This window comes from Ochotona princeps, chromosome 26, assembly GCF_030435755.1.
Source record: "Ochotona princeps isolate mOchPri1 chromosome 26, mOchPri1.hap1, whole genome shotgun sequence".
Taxonomy (NCBI): Eukaryota; Metazoa; Chordata; class Mammalia; order Lagomorpha; family Ochotonidae; genus Ochotona; species Ochotona princeps.
The window spans coordinates 4,984,540-5,001,659 of record NC_080857.1 but is presented as its reverse complement, the minus strand read 5'-3'; the positions used below and the strand labels follow the sequence as shown (position 1 = coordinate 5,001,659).

Genomic DNA, 17,120 nt, shown 5'->3' with positions numbered 1-17,120 from the left:
CCTTCCCCAGGGAGGCACGCAGGAGAGCTCGCTCTTACCCATTTGTCCAAGGGGACCTGGGCGAGGGACCCGGTGCCCTGGTACAGGTCCAGGCTGAGCTGCTCCAAGCTCAGCTTCTCCTGCAGGAAATGGCCCAGGTACCTCTGCAGGAGGTACCGACAGGCCCTCTTCTTAATGGACTCGGAAAACGGCCACGGCATGGCGAGGGCTGGCACCCGCGCCACCAGCGGCGGCGGCGGCGGCGGTTGCAGGCGGCGCTGGCTCCGGCCTCGGGGCCCAGGCTCCGGGTCCAGGCCGCGCGGCCTAAGCCCGGAGCGGCCCCAGCATGCCCGCTCGGCGCCGGACGTCCCTCAGGGCGACCCCATCGCCCGCGCCGAGCGCCCCGGGGCCAGGCCTGGCAGGGATGAAGACGGCGCCTACGGGACCGGAGACGCTCGGAGCGCCAGGGAGCGCTACCGGACAAGGTAGACAACCCCGCGGCGGCCGCGCCACCAGTTTGTTGTCATCCACGAGGCGCACTCCCGGCCCCGGGGACGCTCCCAGCGCGTTCACGAGCCCCAGGCGCTCCGCGCGCGGCCAGGCGCAGGAGCTGGCGGAAGTGACGACACGCCGGGGGCGGGGAGCCGGAGGAGGAGGGGAGCCGGAGGAGGCGGGAAGAGGAGCCAGGGGCAGGAGCACTTCCGGCTGCGAGGGGGCGGTGCCGCGAGCCGGCTCGGGTGGCCTCCCGAGGGAGGAAGAGGAGGACGCGGACGAGCGCAGGTGAGAGGGGGCTCTGGGGAGCGGGCAGACCGGGAGAGCATCCTCCGGACGGGGCATGCAGCCTACCCGGTCACCGAGCAGCGACGGGCAGCAGGGGCCCGCCGCCGGGGATGAAAGAGAGGCCGGGCGTGTCCGGCCTGAGCTGGCCGCGTCCTGCCGGACCCCGCGCTCGAGGCGCCGCTGGCTCGGCCGGGAGGACTGGGGGGCGCCCCTGGAGCGTGCCCCGCGCGGCCAGGGCCTCCCACCCGCTCCCAAGGCTGCTCGGAGGCGCCGGGTTCCTCCTGGTCTCTGGTCTCGGATGGATGTCCGAGCTCCCGCGGCCAGCGGTGGTGCCCGCCCGGGTACCCGCGCAGGCGTGTTTTCCACCTTCCAGGGGGCCAGTCTGCGGGGGCATAGCCGGCTGCGGGCGGGGTGCGGTGCTCTAGCCGGCCACGGCCCTCGCTGAGCCCGCTGCGCCAAGGCTTGTGAGGTAGGGGACGAGACTGCGCGTCGTGACACAGGCAGCTGCTTTAGGATAGCAAGAGTCGGGACGACCAGCTGAAGGGTTGGAAGACCCTGTACGGTCTTGGTAACAGTTCCGTGGGAGCCTTAGACATGCCAGCGTCCAGCCTGGAGTGTTGGCAGGTGCAGAGAGAGAGAGAGCTAGTCCCTGTCCACGATCTCCTCTTGGCTTTAGAACGAGCCTGTCCTCCAGTCCCTGCAGTCTCCTGGACCCTCGGTGCCCCTATTTTTGATGGACGTACCCCAGGTATCCCCAGGAACATCGGTTTCCTTGTTCACCGTTCATTGAGAAAGGGCTCGTTAGGTGGAAGCATGCGCGGTTAGTCTCCTGTGGGGCTGGTGTAGGAAGAAGCAGACAGAACCCTCCAGGAGTTTGTGTTCCAAAGTGGCGGGCAAGGGCATTCCATCATTTATTCCGGAAACGTCTTCTGATGGCGTGCTATTGGCTACAGCAGACAAACAGGAAGGCCCTGCTTGCACAGTAGAGAGGAGGAATAGACCCTAGTCCAGACCTGGGAGGGAACCGCTGTGGGGGCAAGACCAGAGGCTTGCCCTTCTTGCAGCAGGTGGTGACGTCCAGGCAGAGACACGGGCAAGGCTGGGCAGCCAGGCACACAGGTGTGGCAGAGTGCGTGCCAGATGTGCAGGCAGCGAGGCCCTGTCAAGGGAAATCAGCAGATAAAGAGAGTAGAGAGGGGGCAGGTGGGGAGAAGGGAGGTCACGCTAGGGTCGTGGACTTTGGCTGAGTGGGAGGGTGTGAGGAGTGACCTCAGTGTTGCAGGCTCACCCTCTGGAGGGAGCCAGGGGTGGGGATAGGAGGGCCAAAGGTGGGCACACCCAGATCAACTGGAAAGATGTTGCAAGCAAAAGATACTAGCGGTTCCGGCCAAGAGCAAAGCTCAGTGGTTATTTCATCAGCTTGGTATAGAAACAACAAGCCAGGAAGTGAGTGCAAGCCTGACAGAGTATTCAGAGCAGAGCTAGGAAAGTGCTGCCCCACGCACGAGAAGAGGACGTGGAGTGTCCGACTGGCCCCTGGCTGTAGGGCACACGGCTTGGGTTTTTTATGGATTTGTTTCTGTTTTCACAGTCATGAAGGAGGGAGGGGAATAGGGGTCCAGGGTGTCTGGGCCTGTAAAGAAGGGCAGTATTCACTGACTGCTAGTCCTGTTCTGGGAGCACGGCCTGCACCCTTCCACTCACTAGGTCTGGACAGGAAAGCAGAGGGCAAAGCCCCCAAGTTGCCCTGGACACGCCCTCTGAGGCCCCAAGCCCTGGAGCAGTGAGACTGGCTACAAGCTGTGAAGTTCTAGGCGTGTGTTGAAGGCAGCAGGCTTCATAAAGAACATGATCATGAAAAGTAAAGGTGGGGACCTGGCATGTGACCGGGAAGGCAGCAGCAGATGACTCAAACCCCTGACACCCACATGGAGCTTTAGCTCCCTGGCCTCAGGCTGGCCCAGCCCTGGCCATTGCAGCCCTTTGGCGAGTGAACCAGCAGAAGGAAAGCTGGCTCTCCCTTTCTTTCTGTAGTCCTGCCTTGCAAATAAATTACTTATTTTTTTTTTAAAGTAAGATGGAAAGTGGGCTCTCATCTGGTAAGCAGTTGTGGTAGACGTTAGAAAGTTTGAACTGCTCACACATTAGTATGATTTGGACTTCAATGACTGTTAAATAATCAGGTTTTTTTTTGCAATATAGAATTATTTTCAAGCTATCCATAAAATGTTTGCAATTTCACTTATCAGAAGGGAAAATAAAAATTGAATGTTTTCTCCATTCAAATTGTTAAATGTGTTTCCTTATGCTGTTCAGGGAAAAAATCAACTTTTTTTTTTTTAACAATTTTACTCTACTTATCTATTTAAAGGGCAGTCAGACCGAGAGGAAGAGACAGGGGTTTTTCATCTCCTAGTTGACTCCCCAAATGGCTGCAGTGCCCAAGGCCGGGCCAGACCAGGAGCCTGGAACTCCATCTGGGTCTCCCTCGTGGTAGCAGGGGCCCGAGCACCTGGGGCCCTCTGCTGCTTTCCCAGATGCGTTAGCAGGGAACTGAATCAGAAGGGGGACTCGAACCAGCACTCACATGGGATGCCGGCATGGCAGTCTGCAGTGTGATTCACTGCACCGTCACGCTGGCCCCAGCATAATTATTCAGGTCTGGGACCAGTCCTTCTTGTCCCTGTAGCTCACACAGGATGCAGACTCATCCCACACAGTGCGGTGTTTGTGTAACTACCATGAAATGGCAACTCCCAGCATCGATTGAGGCAGAGGAGGATAACCGCCCAGGCATGTAAAGAGTCTGACAGAGTGGAAGCTATACAGCACGAGCTAAATAGGTCATGTCAGAAGCAATCATACTTAAAGGAAATGGATGTTAGCATAGAAAATAAGAGAAATGGGGCCCAGTGCTGGAGCCTAACAGCTAAAATCCTCGCCTTGCATGCGCCGGGATCCCATGTGGGTGTTTGTTCATCTACCTGTGGCCCTGCTTCCCATCCAGCTCCCTGCGCTTGGGGCCTGGGAAAGCAGAGGAGGGCGGCCCAAAGCCTTGGGACCCTGCCCCTCCCCCCGGCCCCGCATGGGAAACACAGCAGAAGCTGGGTTCAGATTGACTTCAGCTCCGGCCGTTGCAGCCACTTGGGGAATGAATCAGCAGAAGGAAGATCTTCCTCTCTGCCTCTCCTCTTCTCTATATATCTGACTTTCCGATAAAAATAAATAAATTTTTAACAAAAAAAAAAAAAAGAGAGAGAGAAAGAAAATAAGGGAAATGCAAGTTGGATGTTGTTGAGCTCATCAGTATTTGTACCTAATGTGCCAGGAATGTGGGGCCAAGGCTGCCCTGTCCCAGTGTTGCTGAAAAGCTCAGGACAGCAGCACCCTGCAGAATCCCGAGCGTGCTGAACGTGGGGTCAGGTGTGCTGAGCTTCAGGGTCAGCCCTTTTCTTTTTAGATACTTTTTTTCAAATATGTAATGACGAACAGATGATATTTATTGAACTTACACCACTGTAACTGTTTCCATATATTTGTTCATGCAGTTCTTGTACTAAAAGGAAGAAGCTACAGGTCGCTTGTTTTCTAAGGAAGGGAAGGTTTTTGTGCGGTCACAGTGTAACACAGTGTCAGAGCTGAGAGCTGAGCACCAGTCAGTCTTGCTGGAGGGCCCAGTGCTCGCCACAGCAGGCTGCGCACTTGTCCTGCAGGCTGAGAGGCTGTCCCAGCTTGAGCAGTGTGATGTGAATAGACCAGCTCGTGGCAGAGACCGCCTTGGAGCTCCTGCTGACCGTCGCCGTGTTGCCTAGAGTCCGATTTTCAAAGTGGAGCTCTGTGATGTCTGTGCTGCTCCTGACCTCTCCCTGGCACTCTGCTGCTGCCAGGCTGTGTGTGTGACTGGCCCTCCGCGTACCCATTCTCCTGACACCAAAGAAGAGTCTGAACGCTGAGGGGTTTTCCCTAGCTGTTTGATGCTGTGAATTTGTGATAAAGCAAAGCAAAATCTAATAAATTGAGTAGAGATGAAAGGATTTTAGTATCTTAGTAACCAGCTTCATGCTTCTTCCAAAAACAGGAACACATCTGTAAAATAATACCACCAGATGGAAAAAAACCTGGTTCCTAAATAATTACCATGTGATGTTTTTAAAAATGTTGGAAATGTAAAAGGTGGTGCAATCTATCAGAATAGCTGACAGCAAGTGTCATGGATTCCAGTTTTGGAATGTGCTGATGGCAGGATATTGTTCAGAATCTGGTAGAGAACCAATTTCAAGTTGACAGGCAAAGCAGTGAGATTTTCTATTTTCTATCTCTTTAAATATTGATTTGATGTTTGTTGGTAAGAATACAAGTGTGCTTCATTTAAATATCCTGCCAAGCAATCCTTGTTTTCTACAAAACTATGTAGAAATAAGAAACTGGTTCTTGTTTTTTTTTTTTTTTTAAGATTTATTTATTTTTATTGAAAAGTCACGTATACAGAGAGGAAGATCTTCCGTCTGCTGATTGCCTCCCCAAAGGCTGCGTTGGCCGGAGCTGCGCTGATCCGAAGCCAGGAGCTTCTGAGTCTCCCACATGGGTTCAGGGTCCCAAGCTTTTGGGCCGTCCTCTACTGTTTTCCCAGGCCACAAGCAGGGAGCTGGGTGGGAAGCAGGGCCGATGGGATTAGAACTGGCACCCATAGGGGATCCTTGTGGGTTCAAGGCGAGGACTGTAGCTTCTAGGCTACCATGCAGGGCCCCAGACTCTTTTTTTTTTTGAGTCTTTCCTCAGAATCTCATTCACAATTTCTGGTTTTGAATGAAAAGTTCACAAGGCTTTAGGAAACATTTTCTTCATGTCATGATTACTGTTTAGGATTTCTGTGATGGAGGCACTTGATAACTAAAGTGAAATAGATTTAAGAATGGGCAGCCACATTTCAGAATCTTTAAAACCAACTTTGTAAAAATGGACTCAATTCTGACATATCAAAAATAATAAGCAGGCACGTTGATTATGTATAGAGTAAAATGGAAGGTTTTAGAAGATCATATACTTTCACATACAGTAATTGAGTGTTAGATTTTAATTACCACAGGCCTGTGTTGTGGTGTTGAGGTTAAGCTCCCCTCTATAACGCTGGCATCCCATATTGGCACTAGTTTGAGTCCTTACTTCTCTTCCAGTCCAGTACCATGCTGATGCGCGTGGGAAAGTAACAGAAGGTGGCCAAAGTGCTTTAGCCCCTCCCTTTAGCTACATAAGACACCCAGAAAAAACTCCAGAAAGGTCTTTCTCCCTGGCTGTAACTCTGCCTTTCAAATACATCTTTTTAAAAAATAATTACCAGATTGCCCCAGCATTAATATTAGCTGAAAAGGTTTGTATATGTGCTATGTAATGCTTTTAAATAGCGTTTCATGGTCTGTCCTCAGTCACCTGTGGCATGGTTCTCCTTGGGCACGTGCTGCAGCAATGGGAACTGCTCAGCTGCCAGAACTTTTGCTAGTAACTCAGAGTAGTGGCTTCCCAGTGGAGTCACTCGGAAGCTCTGAGAAAACATCCATAGCTCTTCAGTGGGGCCAGGGCATCTGTAGTTTTTCATCTTAAAGATTTATTTATTGTTGTTTGAAAGACAAAGTTATAGAGAGAAAAAGAGACCGAGAGAAGAGATCCAATGAACCATCCTATGGTTCATTTTCCAAATAGTTACAGCCACCAGAACTTGGCTGGTCAGGAGCCAGGAGCCTGCTCGGGTCTCTCACATGGCACTCGGGCCATCCTCCACTGCCCTCCCAGGCCACCAGCAGGGAGTGGTTCAGAAAGGCAGCAGCCAGAACTCTCAGCTAGGGCCAGGCGGCATGCCAGCACTACAGGCTCAGGCGTAACTCACTGTAGCACATTCCTGGCCCCAAGCGCATCTGGATTTTCGTAAGCCTTCCCAAGTGATTCTAGTGAGTGAGGTTAGAAACCCTCTAACTTAAAAAATTTCAAATACCATATAAATAGGGCACAAGTTAGTAACTTCAGAAAGCAAGATGAAATGTAGCAAATGATCAAAATAAATGTTCATGGAGGTTAACATTAGTAGAAAAAGAAATGATCAAAGCTCCTTTAAAATGGCTTACTTAATAAAATGGCTTACTAATATTAGTTGAATATGTAAACACATGAGGAATCGCAATGCATTCAGGACAGGCGAGGCTTAGTCTACACACAGGAGTAAAAAGCTGCTTAGGGAAGGAAGCCCTTTTCACATTCAAAAACAATTTCACACTTATTTACTTTTCTCACTTCTTACACATTCTGTATTCTCACTTCCAGAAAAATCCTTTTAACTTCAGCCACAGGGGAGGGAAAAAAAAAAGCTAAAACAACATAGCAAGCCCAGTGTGATGGCTCAGTTGCTAAATCCTTGCCTTGTAAGCATCAGGATCCCATATGGGCCACAGTTTGTATCCCAGTAGCCCCACTTCCCATCCAGCTCCCTGCTTGTGGCCTGGGAAAGCAGAGGAAGATGGTCCAAAGCCTTGGGACCCTGCACTGGCCTGGGAGACCTGGAAGAAGCTCCTGGTTCTTGGCTTCAATTCAGCTCAGCTGTGGCCATTGCAACCACTTGGGGAGTGAACCATTGGATAGAAGACCTTGTTTGTCTGTATCTCCTTCTCTCTGTAAATCTACATTTTCAATTAAAAAATTCTCTAAATAAATAGACAGGTAGATAAATAAATGTAGTCCTGGGATGGGCAGGGCCTTTATAAGCAAAACTCCAGGTATACGTGGCGAGATGCACAGTAGGCTGTGGCGGGTGAGGGCTGACGTGAGGCTACCTGGGTCCACCTCCATTTCAGCTTGTCAGATGTATCATCTGAGAGCTACAAAGATCCTGTTAGCGCCAGAAATACGTACTAACATGAGTGCCTTTTAAATTGTCGAGTTTTTCAGAATGGAGAAGAGTGTGGGGGAAAAACAGCAGCCTGCCTGTGCTATTGGTGGGATGTGAGTCAGGGAGCCTGCTTCCCGCGGGCGACCTGACATCTCAGAGCCTCGACTCAGCAGCTCCAGTTCTAAATGTTCATCCCAGAGAAATAGCTGCTCACTTAAAAACAAATCTGTACTTGTATTTTTTAAAGAAGTGCTGATTAAAATTGCTAAAGATTGTAATATTTTAAATGCATAGCAACATTTTAGGAGTGAACAGGGAAGTGAGAATGTTTTGTGGCTGTTGGGAAAACGCACACATACCTAATTTTTCCTTGAAGATCCACTGGGAATGGTTTTGACAGTATTTCCTCCAGAATTGTCAGCTCCCTGGTGTCTCCTCAGGGGTAGTGGTAAGCCTTGGCAGGTGGTAGTCTGTGTTCTGGGTGTCTTCCTACAGACACGTCTTATGTCTGCTGTTTGCAGAATGGAAACAGACTGTAATCCCATGGAGCTCAGCAGCGTGCCGGGCTTTGAAGACAGCTCCGACCTCAATGGGTTTGAAGGCGCCGACATGAAAGACATGAGGCTGGAGGCTGACGCGGTTGTCAACGACGTCCTCTTTGCTGTCAACAACATGTTCGTCTCGAAAAGCCTGCGCTGTGCCGACGACGTGGCCTACATCAACGTGGAGACGAAGGAGAGGAGCAGATACTGCCTGGAGCTCACTGAGGCAGGGCTTAGGGTAATTCGCTTTTCTTCTTAGTATATACCCAGTATCACTTCATCACAAAGCAGGGGGAAGTAAGGAGAGAAAACCGTGTTAAATATATATATATGAGAACTGCATATTCAACTTCTAAAGTTGTCTCACGGGAAACAGTTTTTTCCCACTCAGAATTAGCCTTTTGATCAACGTGAAGAAATTAAATTCACTGAAATCAAGAAAGCATTTGATTTGCAGAATATTTGTTTTGTTTTTTATCTAACTTACTTCTCATCTGTAGCCGAAGGTGTCCACCAAAATTACATGTTCTCTGTAATGAGTGAGTTTTGAGGTCATTGTGTTGAAAAGTCCTTCTCCATCTTTACTAAGACGGACTGGCCTGTGCTGTGTTCCAGCCCTAGAGTTAGAATTAAGTCACTGCGCACTTTCCACGCGGTGTTGTACCGCCACCTCGGGGTGTCTGATTAGCCCTTTCTTGACCGGTCGCTCCATGCAAGGGCGTTCTTCCACGCACACTTTCCGCATGGCCTAAGCAGAGTCCTGAGCTTAGCTTGTCGTGTAAAGGAGGCCCTGAGTATTATCTTGTCAAAGTCCTTGACCCTGAAACAAAGGGACGGATGTTAGAAAGCGAGAGTCCAGCCTTGCCTCTCCTCATCTGTGCACCTGCACCCCTGGTCAGACATCTGGACTTTTCTTGTCTGTTGAGTGGTTCAGTCTGAGTCAAGCCTCGTGGTGCCCCATAGCTGGGCTGGGCTGGGCCATGGAGACCAGGAGACAGGCTAGTGGGTGCCAGAACCCAGGCAGGAAGAAGTGATGGGGCTCCGTGTTCTGTGACGTGGCTCACCTTGAAGTGTCACACGTGCTGTGTGAGGAACCAGGAGGGGAAAGCTGGGAGACTCCAAAGCTGAGAAGTCTGTGCTGTACAAATGTTTGAAGTGTTGTACTTCCCCCCACTAAAATATGTATGTGTATATACAAGTAGTAACATGTTAATCACATTTCTTTAAGTAGTTAGTTACCCACGGTGATGGGATACAGGGCAAGGCCTGGCAAGTGAGACTGTCAGGTGATAATACGTTAAACCCGCGCTTGAACTCTGTCCACCAGACCCGTGTCCTTGTGAGTCATGTGTGCTGTGTAGTCTGGGGCAGAGAAAAATGCATTGCTGGCATCCATTCTTTCCCAGCGTCCTTGCAGCTACCTGCCTTCTGCAGCTAGCATGTGGACTAATGTTTATGCACTTCTTTCCAAATCTGAAAGCTGTAATGTTCAGAAATGGGATCTCCAGCATAAATAGGAAAGTCAAAATAGGAATCTGACCCCAAGTGAATCCTGTCTTAGAGTGGCTAACTAACTCTAGGATGGCTCTGCTGAGGCCCCGGTAACTTTATGATGGTTGGAGATCTTCGTGTGAGTGATCTTAGGTAAGTCGGTGTGCCCTCTGAGTCGCTGGAGATGGAAAGCTGACAGGATGTGAAGGAGAATTACATGAATATGTGGTACTGCAGGTGTGGGTCACTCTTAAGACCTGACATGCAGGAGCTGAGCAGACGTTTATAGAATAACTCCCATGCCACCCGATGGAAATCAAACTTCATTGCTGCCCACCTGGGCGCCATGCAGGGCTGGCATCCCCGGGAGCGCCATGTGTGCTCCGGTGTCTGCCTCTCTGCTCATGAGGAAAAGGCTCAGCTTCTTTTTCCACATAGACATGCGTTTTCTGTAAAAATGTAGGGTTTGCAGACTTTAGCAAGTCAACAAAATTAAATTTGCCCTAAACTATACTGCTGAACCATGATGTATCTTACAGTTTTGTTTGAGAAAGTTTTAGCGATGTTTACAGGGAGAAAAAGCAGAGGCATCTTGTCTCAGAGCATTGACATTTTTTCCCTGTCAGATAAACTAGATGAAACTGACCTTTCAGATTATAATAGTAAGTTAAGCAGTTATTTAAAATAACTGATAACTAAGCATTATTAAAACTAATAAATTATTACTAAAGCTAAATTTTTTCAGGAATAACTCCTATTACAAAAAGAGACCAAACTAAATAATGATTAAAATGTGAACAATAACATAGTATCTATTATGGTATTTTACTGTAATGGGTCTCAGTATATGTGGAATTAAATAGTGTTAAAAAAAAGCATGTGTTAGAGTCTGAGAATGAAATATTGTTTTATGTAGTTCTTAAAAATTCTCTACATTCCTTTTTGCAGTTAGAAGGGGCAAATTAAGCCCTGTGTTGTGTGTCGTATGCTTCTGCACTCAAAGTTGTGTTGATGACATGGGTATTCTGACTGTTGAGAAGTCAGACCACAAGGGAGTGACTGTGGGAACACCTGGCATGCCCTCTGTGCCGCGACAAAGCCTGGGCCCTTCACTCACAGCTGCACTTCCCTTGCAGGTGGTAGGGTATGCTTTTGACCAGGTGGAAGATCATTTGCAGACCCCCTACTACGAGACGGTCTACTCCCTGCTGGACACACTCAGCCCCGCCTACCGGGACGCATTTGGCAACGCGCTCCTGCAGAGACTGGAAGCCTTACAGAGGGATGGACAGTCCTGACGAGGGGGCAGCTGGTTCAGGATGCTGCCCAGGAGCCTGAAAGGCACGCCTAGGGTCATTGTAGGAGACGCATCTTTGTTTTGATGTCTTTATCACTTGCTTCAAATTTAGGTGTTTGGCTCAGAACATTATTGACTACTGAATTATCCAAGCTTCTGATTGGTTATGAGAATTCTGAGGCCATCGCTACAAAAGACGTTGGGTTTTCTTCGTCTGAAATCTCGGCACCTCAAGACCTAATCAGTGTTGCAATCTCTTACGACAGGGCTTTGTCGCTGCCAGCACTCCTTCCGTAGGAGCTTCTAGATTTGCACAGTAAGATAGGAATGACAGTGATATAACTTCAGATTGGATGCAGCCTGCTGAGTCGGGGCTTACCACTAGCTTGGACTGACTTTGTAGTAATTATCTTGCTACTGGCCTTATTGGAAACAAATAATCAACTAGTTTTCCCTGCACAAATTCTGAAATTCACTGCTTCACTTAATGTATTCAAATTACTAATATGGATGAATAAAGAGGAATTGATTCTGTGTTATTTAACTAGTATTAAAGGAAGAACAGGGACTGAGCTAGTTCCGTGTTCCTTGTTTGCAACAGCCAGCCAACTCAGCCAAGGACAGACCGTTCACCAATGAATGTAGTGACTTTTCATCCCCAAGGTATCTAAGCACATGAGTGAGTGCAGGAACAGGCTCCATTCCTGTTCTTAATAACAAACATCTTCCGCGTGTGTGATTTAGAAGAAAGAAGAATCTGGTTTCCTAAAAAAAAAACAAAACAATATTTTGGCCTGTGTTGGTTCTTATTCCGAATGTTTGTTTACATGATGTACAGTATATATTCAGAAGGTATTTTTGCTTCCACATTTACTTTGTACAGTGTGCTTTGGTATTCCTGGCACCCCTCCCCCTGATGCACAGTGCTGTCTCTGCTAAGTGGACAATGTCACAGGAACGCATTGTATGGGTTTGAAACCAAAGGACGAATGAAACATTCAGAGACTTACAGTTTGAAAAAGGGATACTCTGTATTTTCTATTTTATTACAGGAACTTGATATTTATACACTCTGCCATGCTGCTGCATGTTCTCAAGTACATGTTGGACAGAGAGTGCTGGAGAGTCGTTTTTCTAATAGTGACCGAAAGCAGCTGCTGCAGAAACGCCCAGAGCCTGCATCTCGTCACTTGGTCCCAGTGTGATCGTGGTGGGCTCTGAAGATCATGTGGACCAGAGCAAAGTGAAGTTCCGTTTGCATCACTCATTGTCAAACGTAATTGGGATGCTTTAATTATGTTTGATGATGCATGTTCATTCTCCACGTTATTTTCAGCTGCTTTGCTGTTTGAGCAACGAAGTCGAACTTCAGGTTGAACTTTCTCATGCTTAATCTCAGGCTAACTGTAAATGATATTTGTAAAATTTGAATAAAATTCTGTTTACTCACTTTGAGTATGGAGTGTTGAAAGCTGGTGGTGTTCGCTTTGTGATAAGCAGCTGATCCCAAGGGCTTCTGTTTCCAGTTTTGAATAGTGTTGTGTCGCGTTGTGCTTGGAGGTGAGTGAAATGGGTTGCTCTCGTTATTACTATGAACGCATTGGAAGAAGGAATCACATGGCTGGAACTTCACAGGCACGATGAGTCCCCGGATCAGAAAGCCTCCATCTTCACCTACTACTGCGGAAGAAGTTAACTAGATGAATGAAGCCTTGATTTTTTCTTAAAGATAAAATCTTTATCATTCTTACAAGTCCATTTTTAAAGTGAGAATAGCGAGCAGACAGTATGACCCAGCAACTTGTAGAGCAAGTTAGGATAGCACTTGCCCAGTCCACACCCCATCCTACAGTGCCTGGGTTTGAGTCCCAGCTCCTCTGCATCTGTGCTGGCTCCTGCAGGAGGCTCCCTGTTGGCACTGAGTTGCTGGCTGCTGGCTTCAGCCATTGGCATTTGAACAGTGTTAACCAGTGTGTGGGAGATTCTGTGACTTGTAAAATAAGTATTTTCATTTTAAATAAAGATATCCTATGGCAACTTGAAAAACATTTGAACAAGTAACTCAAGAGGAAAGTTTAGTCAGCTTTGTCCAGTAAGGTTGTAATTTATTCAATTGTAACCCCAGGACCTCATGACAGCACTGTTGCATTCTGGTGGAGGATACATCTGGGAGACCAGCTCAGATAACGGAGCCTCGCCGTGACTTCCGGATTAGCAGTTGGGAAATGACTCACCAGCTGATGGACTACAACAATATGCATGTTTTCTAATAAAGGAAGAATTCTGGAAAGTGCAGAGTTATACTACTTATCCTTTAAATGGAAAAATAGGCAGCCATTCAAAATGATGAAAAATGGCGATGGGGAAAAGATTACACAACATGAAAAAACTGACATAAAAACTACACATACCCTGATGTAGTTTGAAAAATAATGTTATGTAACAGAAGGAAAATGCAATGCAAGGTTGCAAAATGTTAACAGTCATCACCAGCTGGTAAGATAATTTTCATTTTCTTGATGTTTCTTCACATTTCTGCATTCGTGTGTATGCACCCATTAGAGGGGGAATGCAGTAGAGGATTTAAACTAGCTGGGGAACTGGAAGAGGTACCAGGTGCTGCTGAGTCCTACCTCCCCTGGCAGAACTGCCAACAGAAGGGCACACCTCGCTCCCCAGGGACCCTCTCCCACCTCTTCAATCCGGGGTCCTCGTGGGTCCCAGGCAGCAAGCTGGGGCTGACCGTGCACTTAAAGCTGCCATCACAGACTGCACCGTACTCTCCAGGATCCCAAAACAGAATGTGCTGCTTGATGGTTACAAGGAGAACAGTACTAAGAATAGATCCTGGGAGCTACCACGCTCAACTCCCCTCAGAGCCTCCCTGTTGTGGACAATATGGCTTGGACACACATGCTTGGCAGCCCACCTGTGACCACCAGAGCTCAATGGGGACCATGGCCCTCGCAGTCCAGCAGCTATCCCCATAAAGTGTGTGTGAATACAAGCTGTCCCTTATGAAACCAGGAAGGAATAGCAAGGTTAAAAAAAAATGCTGTTGGTGTAACAATAGAGGTTCATGTAAAGGGGGTAATGTGTAACGTGAGGTAGCACATCTCTCTGGGAGCGTTTGTAACCCGCAATGAAAGGCAGATTTAGCATGATTCAATGAGTAGTTTTCCAAGTTAATATGGGAATGCAGACAATAACTGGAAATAAGGAATGAATTTTGAAATATTTGAACAAATGATTCGACAAGATGCTAAAAAAACATGTCCTACCAGGTTCTGCTGAGTAATTTGACATTGAAACTGGTGGCAGCATAACGGACAGAGAGGGAACAAGCCGCATCTATCAGTGTGAAGTTCAGGTCAGCTGTTCCATTCTGCCGACTTCAGCCGGGTCAGGGGCTCCTCCAGAGTTTCCAAAACGAGAAAAAGTGAAGGCCCATGCAACACAAACCCAAAGAGTCGGCGAACCAGGGGGCGGGCGGACATCAGGGTCCAGCCGCTGACCGCGCGCAGCGCCAACCGCCAGCCTGGAGCCCCGCCCCTTGGTAACGGACGCTCTGCCCTGGGCAACCAGCACGGCTCCCACCATGGCTGAGGAGGAGGAAGCCACTGCACCTACAGAGAAAATCACTCGGATCCAGAGGGTGTTTATAAACCTGCTGGACACCTACAGCAGCAGAAATATAGGGAAGGTGAGCGGCAGAGAGGGATCCCGGCCCTTGGCTCCCGGTCCAGCGAGGGCCCGAGGGCACCGCAGTGGGCACCCAGGAGCAAGCATGCTGTCACCTGGGAGCCCCCGCGTTGGAGAGCGCCGATACAGCCTCTGGCTGCCGTTTTAGTGCCCTTCATTTAGAAATGCTGAGTGGCCTAGTGGCTAAAGTCCTCGCCTTGAAAGCGCCCTGGGATCCCATGTGGGCGCCAGTTCTAATCCCGGCAGCCCTGCTTCCCATCCAGCTCCCTGCTTGTGGCCTGGGAAAGCAGTTGAGGACAGCCCCAATCCTTTGGGATCCTGCACCCCTGTGGGAGACCTGGAAAGAAGTTCCAGGCTCCTGGCTTTGGATTGGCACAGCACCGGCCATTACGCTCACTTGGGGAGTGAATCATCAGATGGAAGATCTTCCTCTCTTTCTCTCCTCCTCTCTGTATATCTGACTTTGTAATAAAAATAAAATAAATCTTTTATAAAAAATAAATAAATAAAAGTGCTGAGTTGGCTTAAGAAAACCATCTCGGGTTTCCTAGGGAAAAACCTACCCACTGATCTCAGTAGCTACACCTTTTTTTTTTAATTGGAAGCATTTTTGTTTAAGATTTATTATTTTTTTTATTGGAAAGGCGGATATACAAAGAGGAGGATAGACAGAGAGGAAGATCTGCCATGTGCTGATTCACTCCCCAAGCGGCCACAATGGCTGGAGCTGAGCCAATATGAAGCCAGGAGCTTCCTCCAGGTCTCCCACGCAGGTGCAGGGTCCCAAAGCTGTCCTTGACTGCTTTCCAAGGCCACAGGAAGGGAGCTGGATGGGAAGCAGGGCTACCAGGATTAGAACCGGTGCCCGTATGCGGTCCCGGCGGATGCAAGACGAGGACTTTAGCCGCTACTCTATCACTCTGGGCTCAGTAACTACACCTTTTTAAAGAAAAAAAATTGTTTGCCACTCCCCAAAGGGTCACAGTGGCCCCAGGCTGGGCCAGGAGGAAGCCACATGGGTGTAGCGGCCGTTGTCCTTGGCTGCTTTCCCAGGCCATCAGCAGGCTGCTGGGTGGGAAGTGCAGAGCTGGGACAGTGCAGCAGCTCCTCCCACAAGGCAAGAACACCTGGCCCCAACCGCTAACAACAACAGCTGCTTGAGCTAGTGGGAGGCACGCTCCACTGCACATGCAGGGGGCTTCCTGGGGCTGCACGCCCACACACCATGACTTCCAACAGCAGGATTGATCCTCTCCGAGTTCTCAAGGACACAAACCTGAGAGCACTGAGGGCCTAGTGGCGTCTCCTCCTTGGCAGCTCTCGGCTGGTGTGCCCCTCACTCCAGCCTCTGCCTCCTTCTTCCAGCGTAGCTCTCCTCGGTGTCTGCAGCCAATTGCTTGGACCAGCCTCGCATTTTTGTAGTTCTGTGGCAAGTGTCTTGGCTGTGGATGTGGAGCGGGGAGGTGGCGTTAAGTCTGAGCTATGGTCTGTACCCTGGGAGTCCGCTAGCACTCACTTCTCTGGGCTGTGATGGGAAGGAACAGGCTGACCTGAACCAACAACATGCAGGGTGCTGGATAGGCCTGTATGGGGCCTTGCAAAGCCCCTGGGGAATCACTGCTCACAGATTGCCCGACCCCTCATCCGGTCTTAGTAACCCTGGAACTTCTGTGTCCTTGCAGTTTCTCTCTAACTGCGTAGTGGGGGCCTCGCTGGAGGAAATCACAGAGGAAGAGGAAGAGGAGGAGGAGAGCAAGTCGACTGTCCTGGAGACCTCGCTGGCCAAGCTGAAGGAGGGCACCTTCCAAATCGTGGGCACACTATCCTCGCCCGAGAGCCCTCGGCCCCACTTCGCTGTGGAGACCTACTCTGTGAGTCTAGCTGGTGCTGCCCGTGGTGCCAGAAGGGCAAGGGGCACTTTCCACTCCAGTGTGCCCATTCTTCCACCTGTCGCCCCCTCTCTGTGGCAGACAGGTCCTGGGGTCCAGGCAGGGCTCAGATGGGGCCCCACTCTCTGTCCCAGGGCAGAAATCAGCATCCTGGCTCCAGCCCGCGTTCTTGGCTGGAGTGATGAGATGCTCTTGGGAGGACACAATGGCCCATGGACCTCCCACCTCAAGTTCTGTGCCTTCCTGTGCTTCTGTCCGAGTCGGCTGTCCTGTGGGATCCGAGTCAGCAAGGTCCTGGGGCGCCACTGGGAAGCAGGCATAGCCTGTCAGGCAGCTGCCTGGGGAGCCAGCGCTGCAGAGTCGCTGTCCTAGTGGCAGATGCCCAGAAGGGGTAGGCCTCTTCTCCACCGGGGCCCCCTCCTCCCTCCATCCTGGCCACATGCTCTGAAGTTTCGCACACTCCCTGCCCTGGAACAGCCGTCCCACTGGCTTCATGCACTCAGCCAGATCTAACTCATGCAGTCACCTCATTCAAGAAGGCATCTTCGATCTCTGCTTATCCTCCA

At 49.8% G+C, this 17,120-nt stretch overlaps 3 protein-coding genes across 6 annotated transcripts in view; 2 read left to right on the top strand and 1 right to left on the bottom strand.

Moving 5' to 3' along the window:
* ATG2B (autophagy related 2B) overlaps positions 1 to 401 on the bottom strand; it is a 64,006-nt gene extending 63,605 nt beyond the window's left edge. For all 3 annotated transcript variants that reach the window (XR_009244253.1, XR_009244254.1, XM_058655221.1), the window contains exon 1: positions 39 to 401. Coding sequence is in view for 1 of the 3 variants with exons in the window: in XM_058655221.1 (XP_058511204.1) it covers positions 39 to 200 (162 nt within the window). In the remaining 2 variants the exon portion in view is untranslated. The remainder of the gene's footprint in view (positions 1 to 38) is intronic.
* Positions 402 to 637: 236 nt separating this feature from the next.
* On the top strand, positions 638 to 12,416 carry GSKIP (GSK3B interacting protein). Of its 2 annotated transcripts, none has more exons than XM_012926754.2 (3): positions 638 to 759; positions 8,155 to 8,413; positions 12,016 to 12,416. In XM_012926754.2, exons 2-3 carry the CDS (start codon positions 8,156 to 8,158, stop codon positions 12,166 to 12,168), a joined length of 411 nt encoding a protein of 136 aa, XP_012782208.1. In that variant the 5' UTR covers positions 638 to 759; position 8,155; the 3' UTR covers positions 12,169 to 12,416. The 2 variants fall into 2 exon arrangements, with proteins under 2 accessions (XP_012782208.1, XP_004584365.1); XM_004584308.3 differs by having other exon boundaries at positions 10,803 to 12,416.
* A 2,086-nt stretch (positions 12,417 to 14,502) lies between these two features.
* Positions 14,503 to 17,120, top strand: part of AK7 (adenylate kinase 7) — a 50,988-nt gene continuing 48,370 nt past the window's right edge. Inside the window, exons 1-2 of the mRNA XM_004584307.3 lie at positions 14,503 to 14,666; positions 16,348 to 16,536. Of these exons, the coding sequence (XP_004584364.2) occupies positions 14,562 to 14,666; positions 16,348 to 16,536 (294 nt within the window). The 5' untranslated portion in view covers positions 14,503 to 14,561. The remainder of the gene's footprint in view (positions 14,667 to 16,347; positions 16,537 to 17,120) is intronic.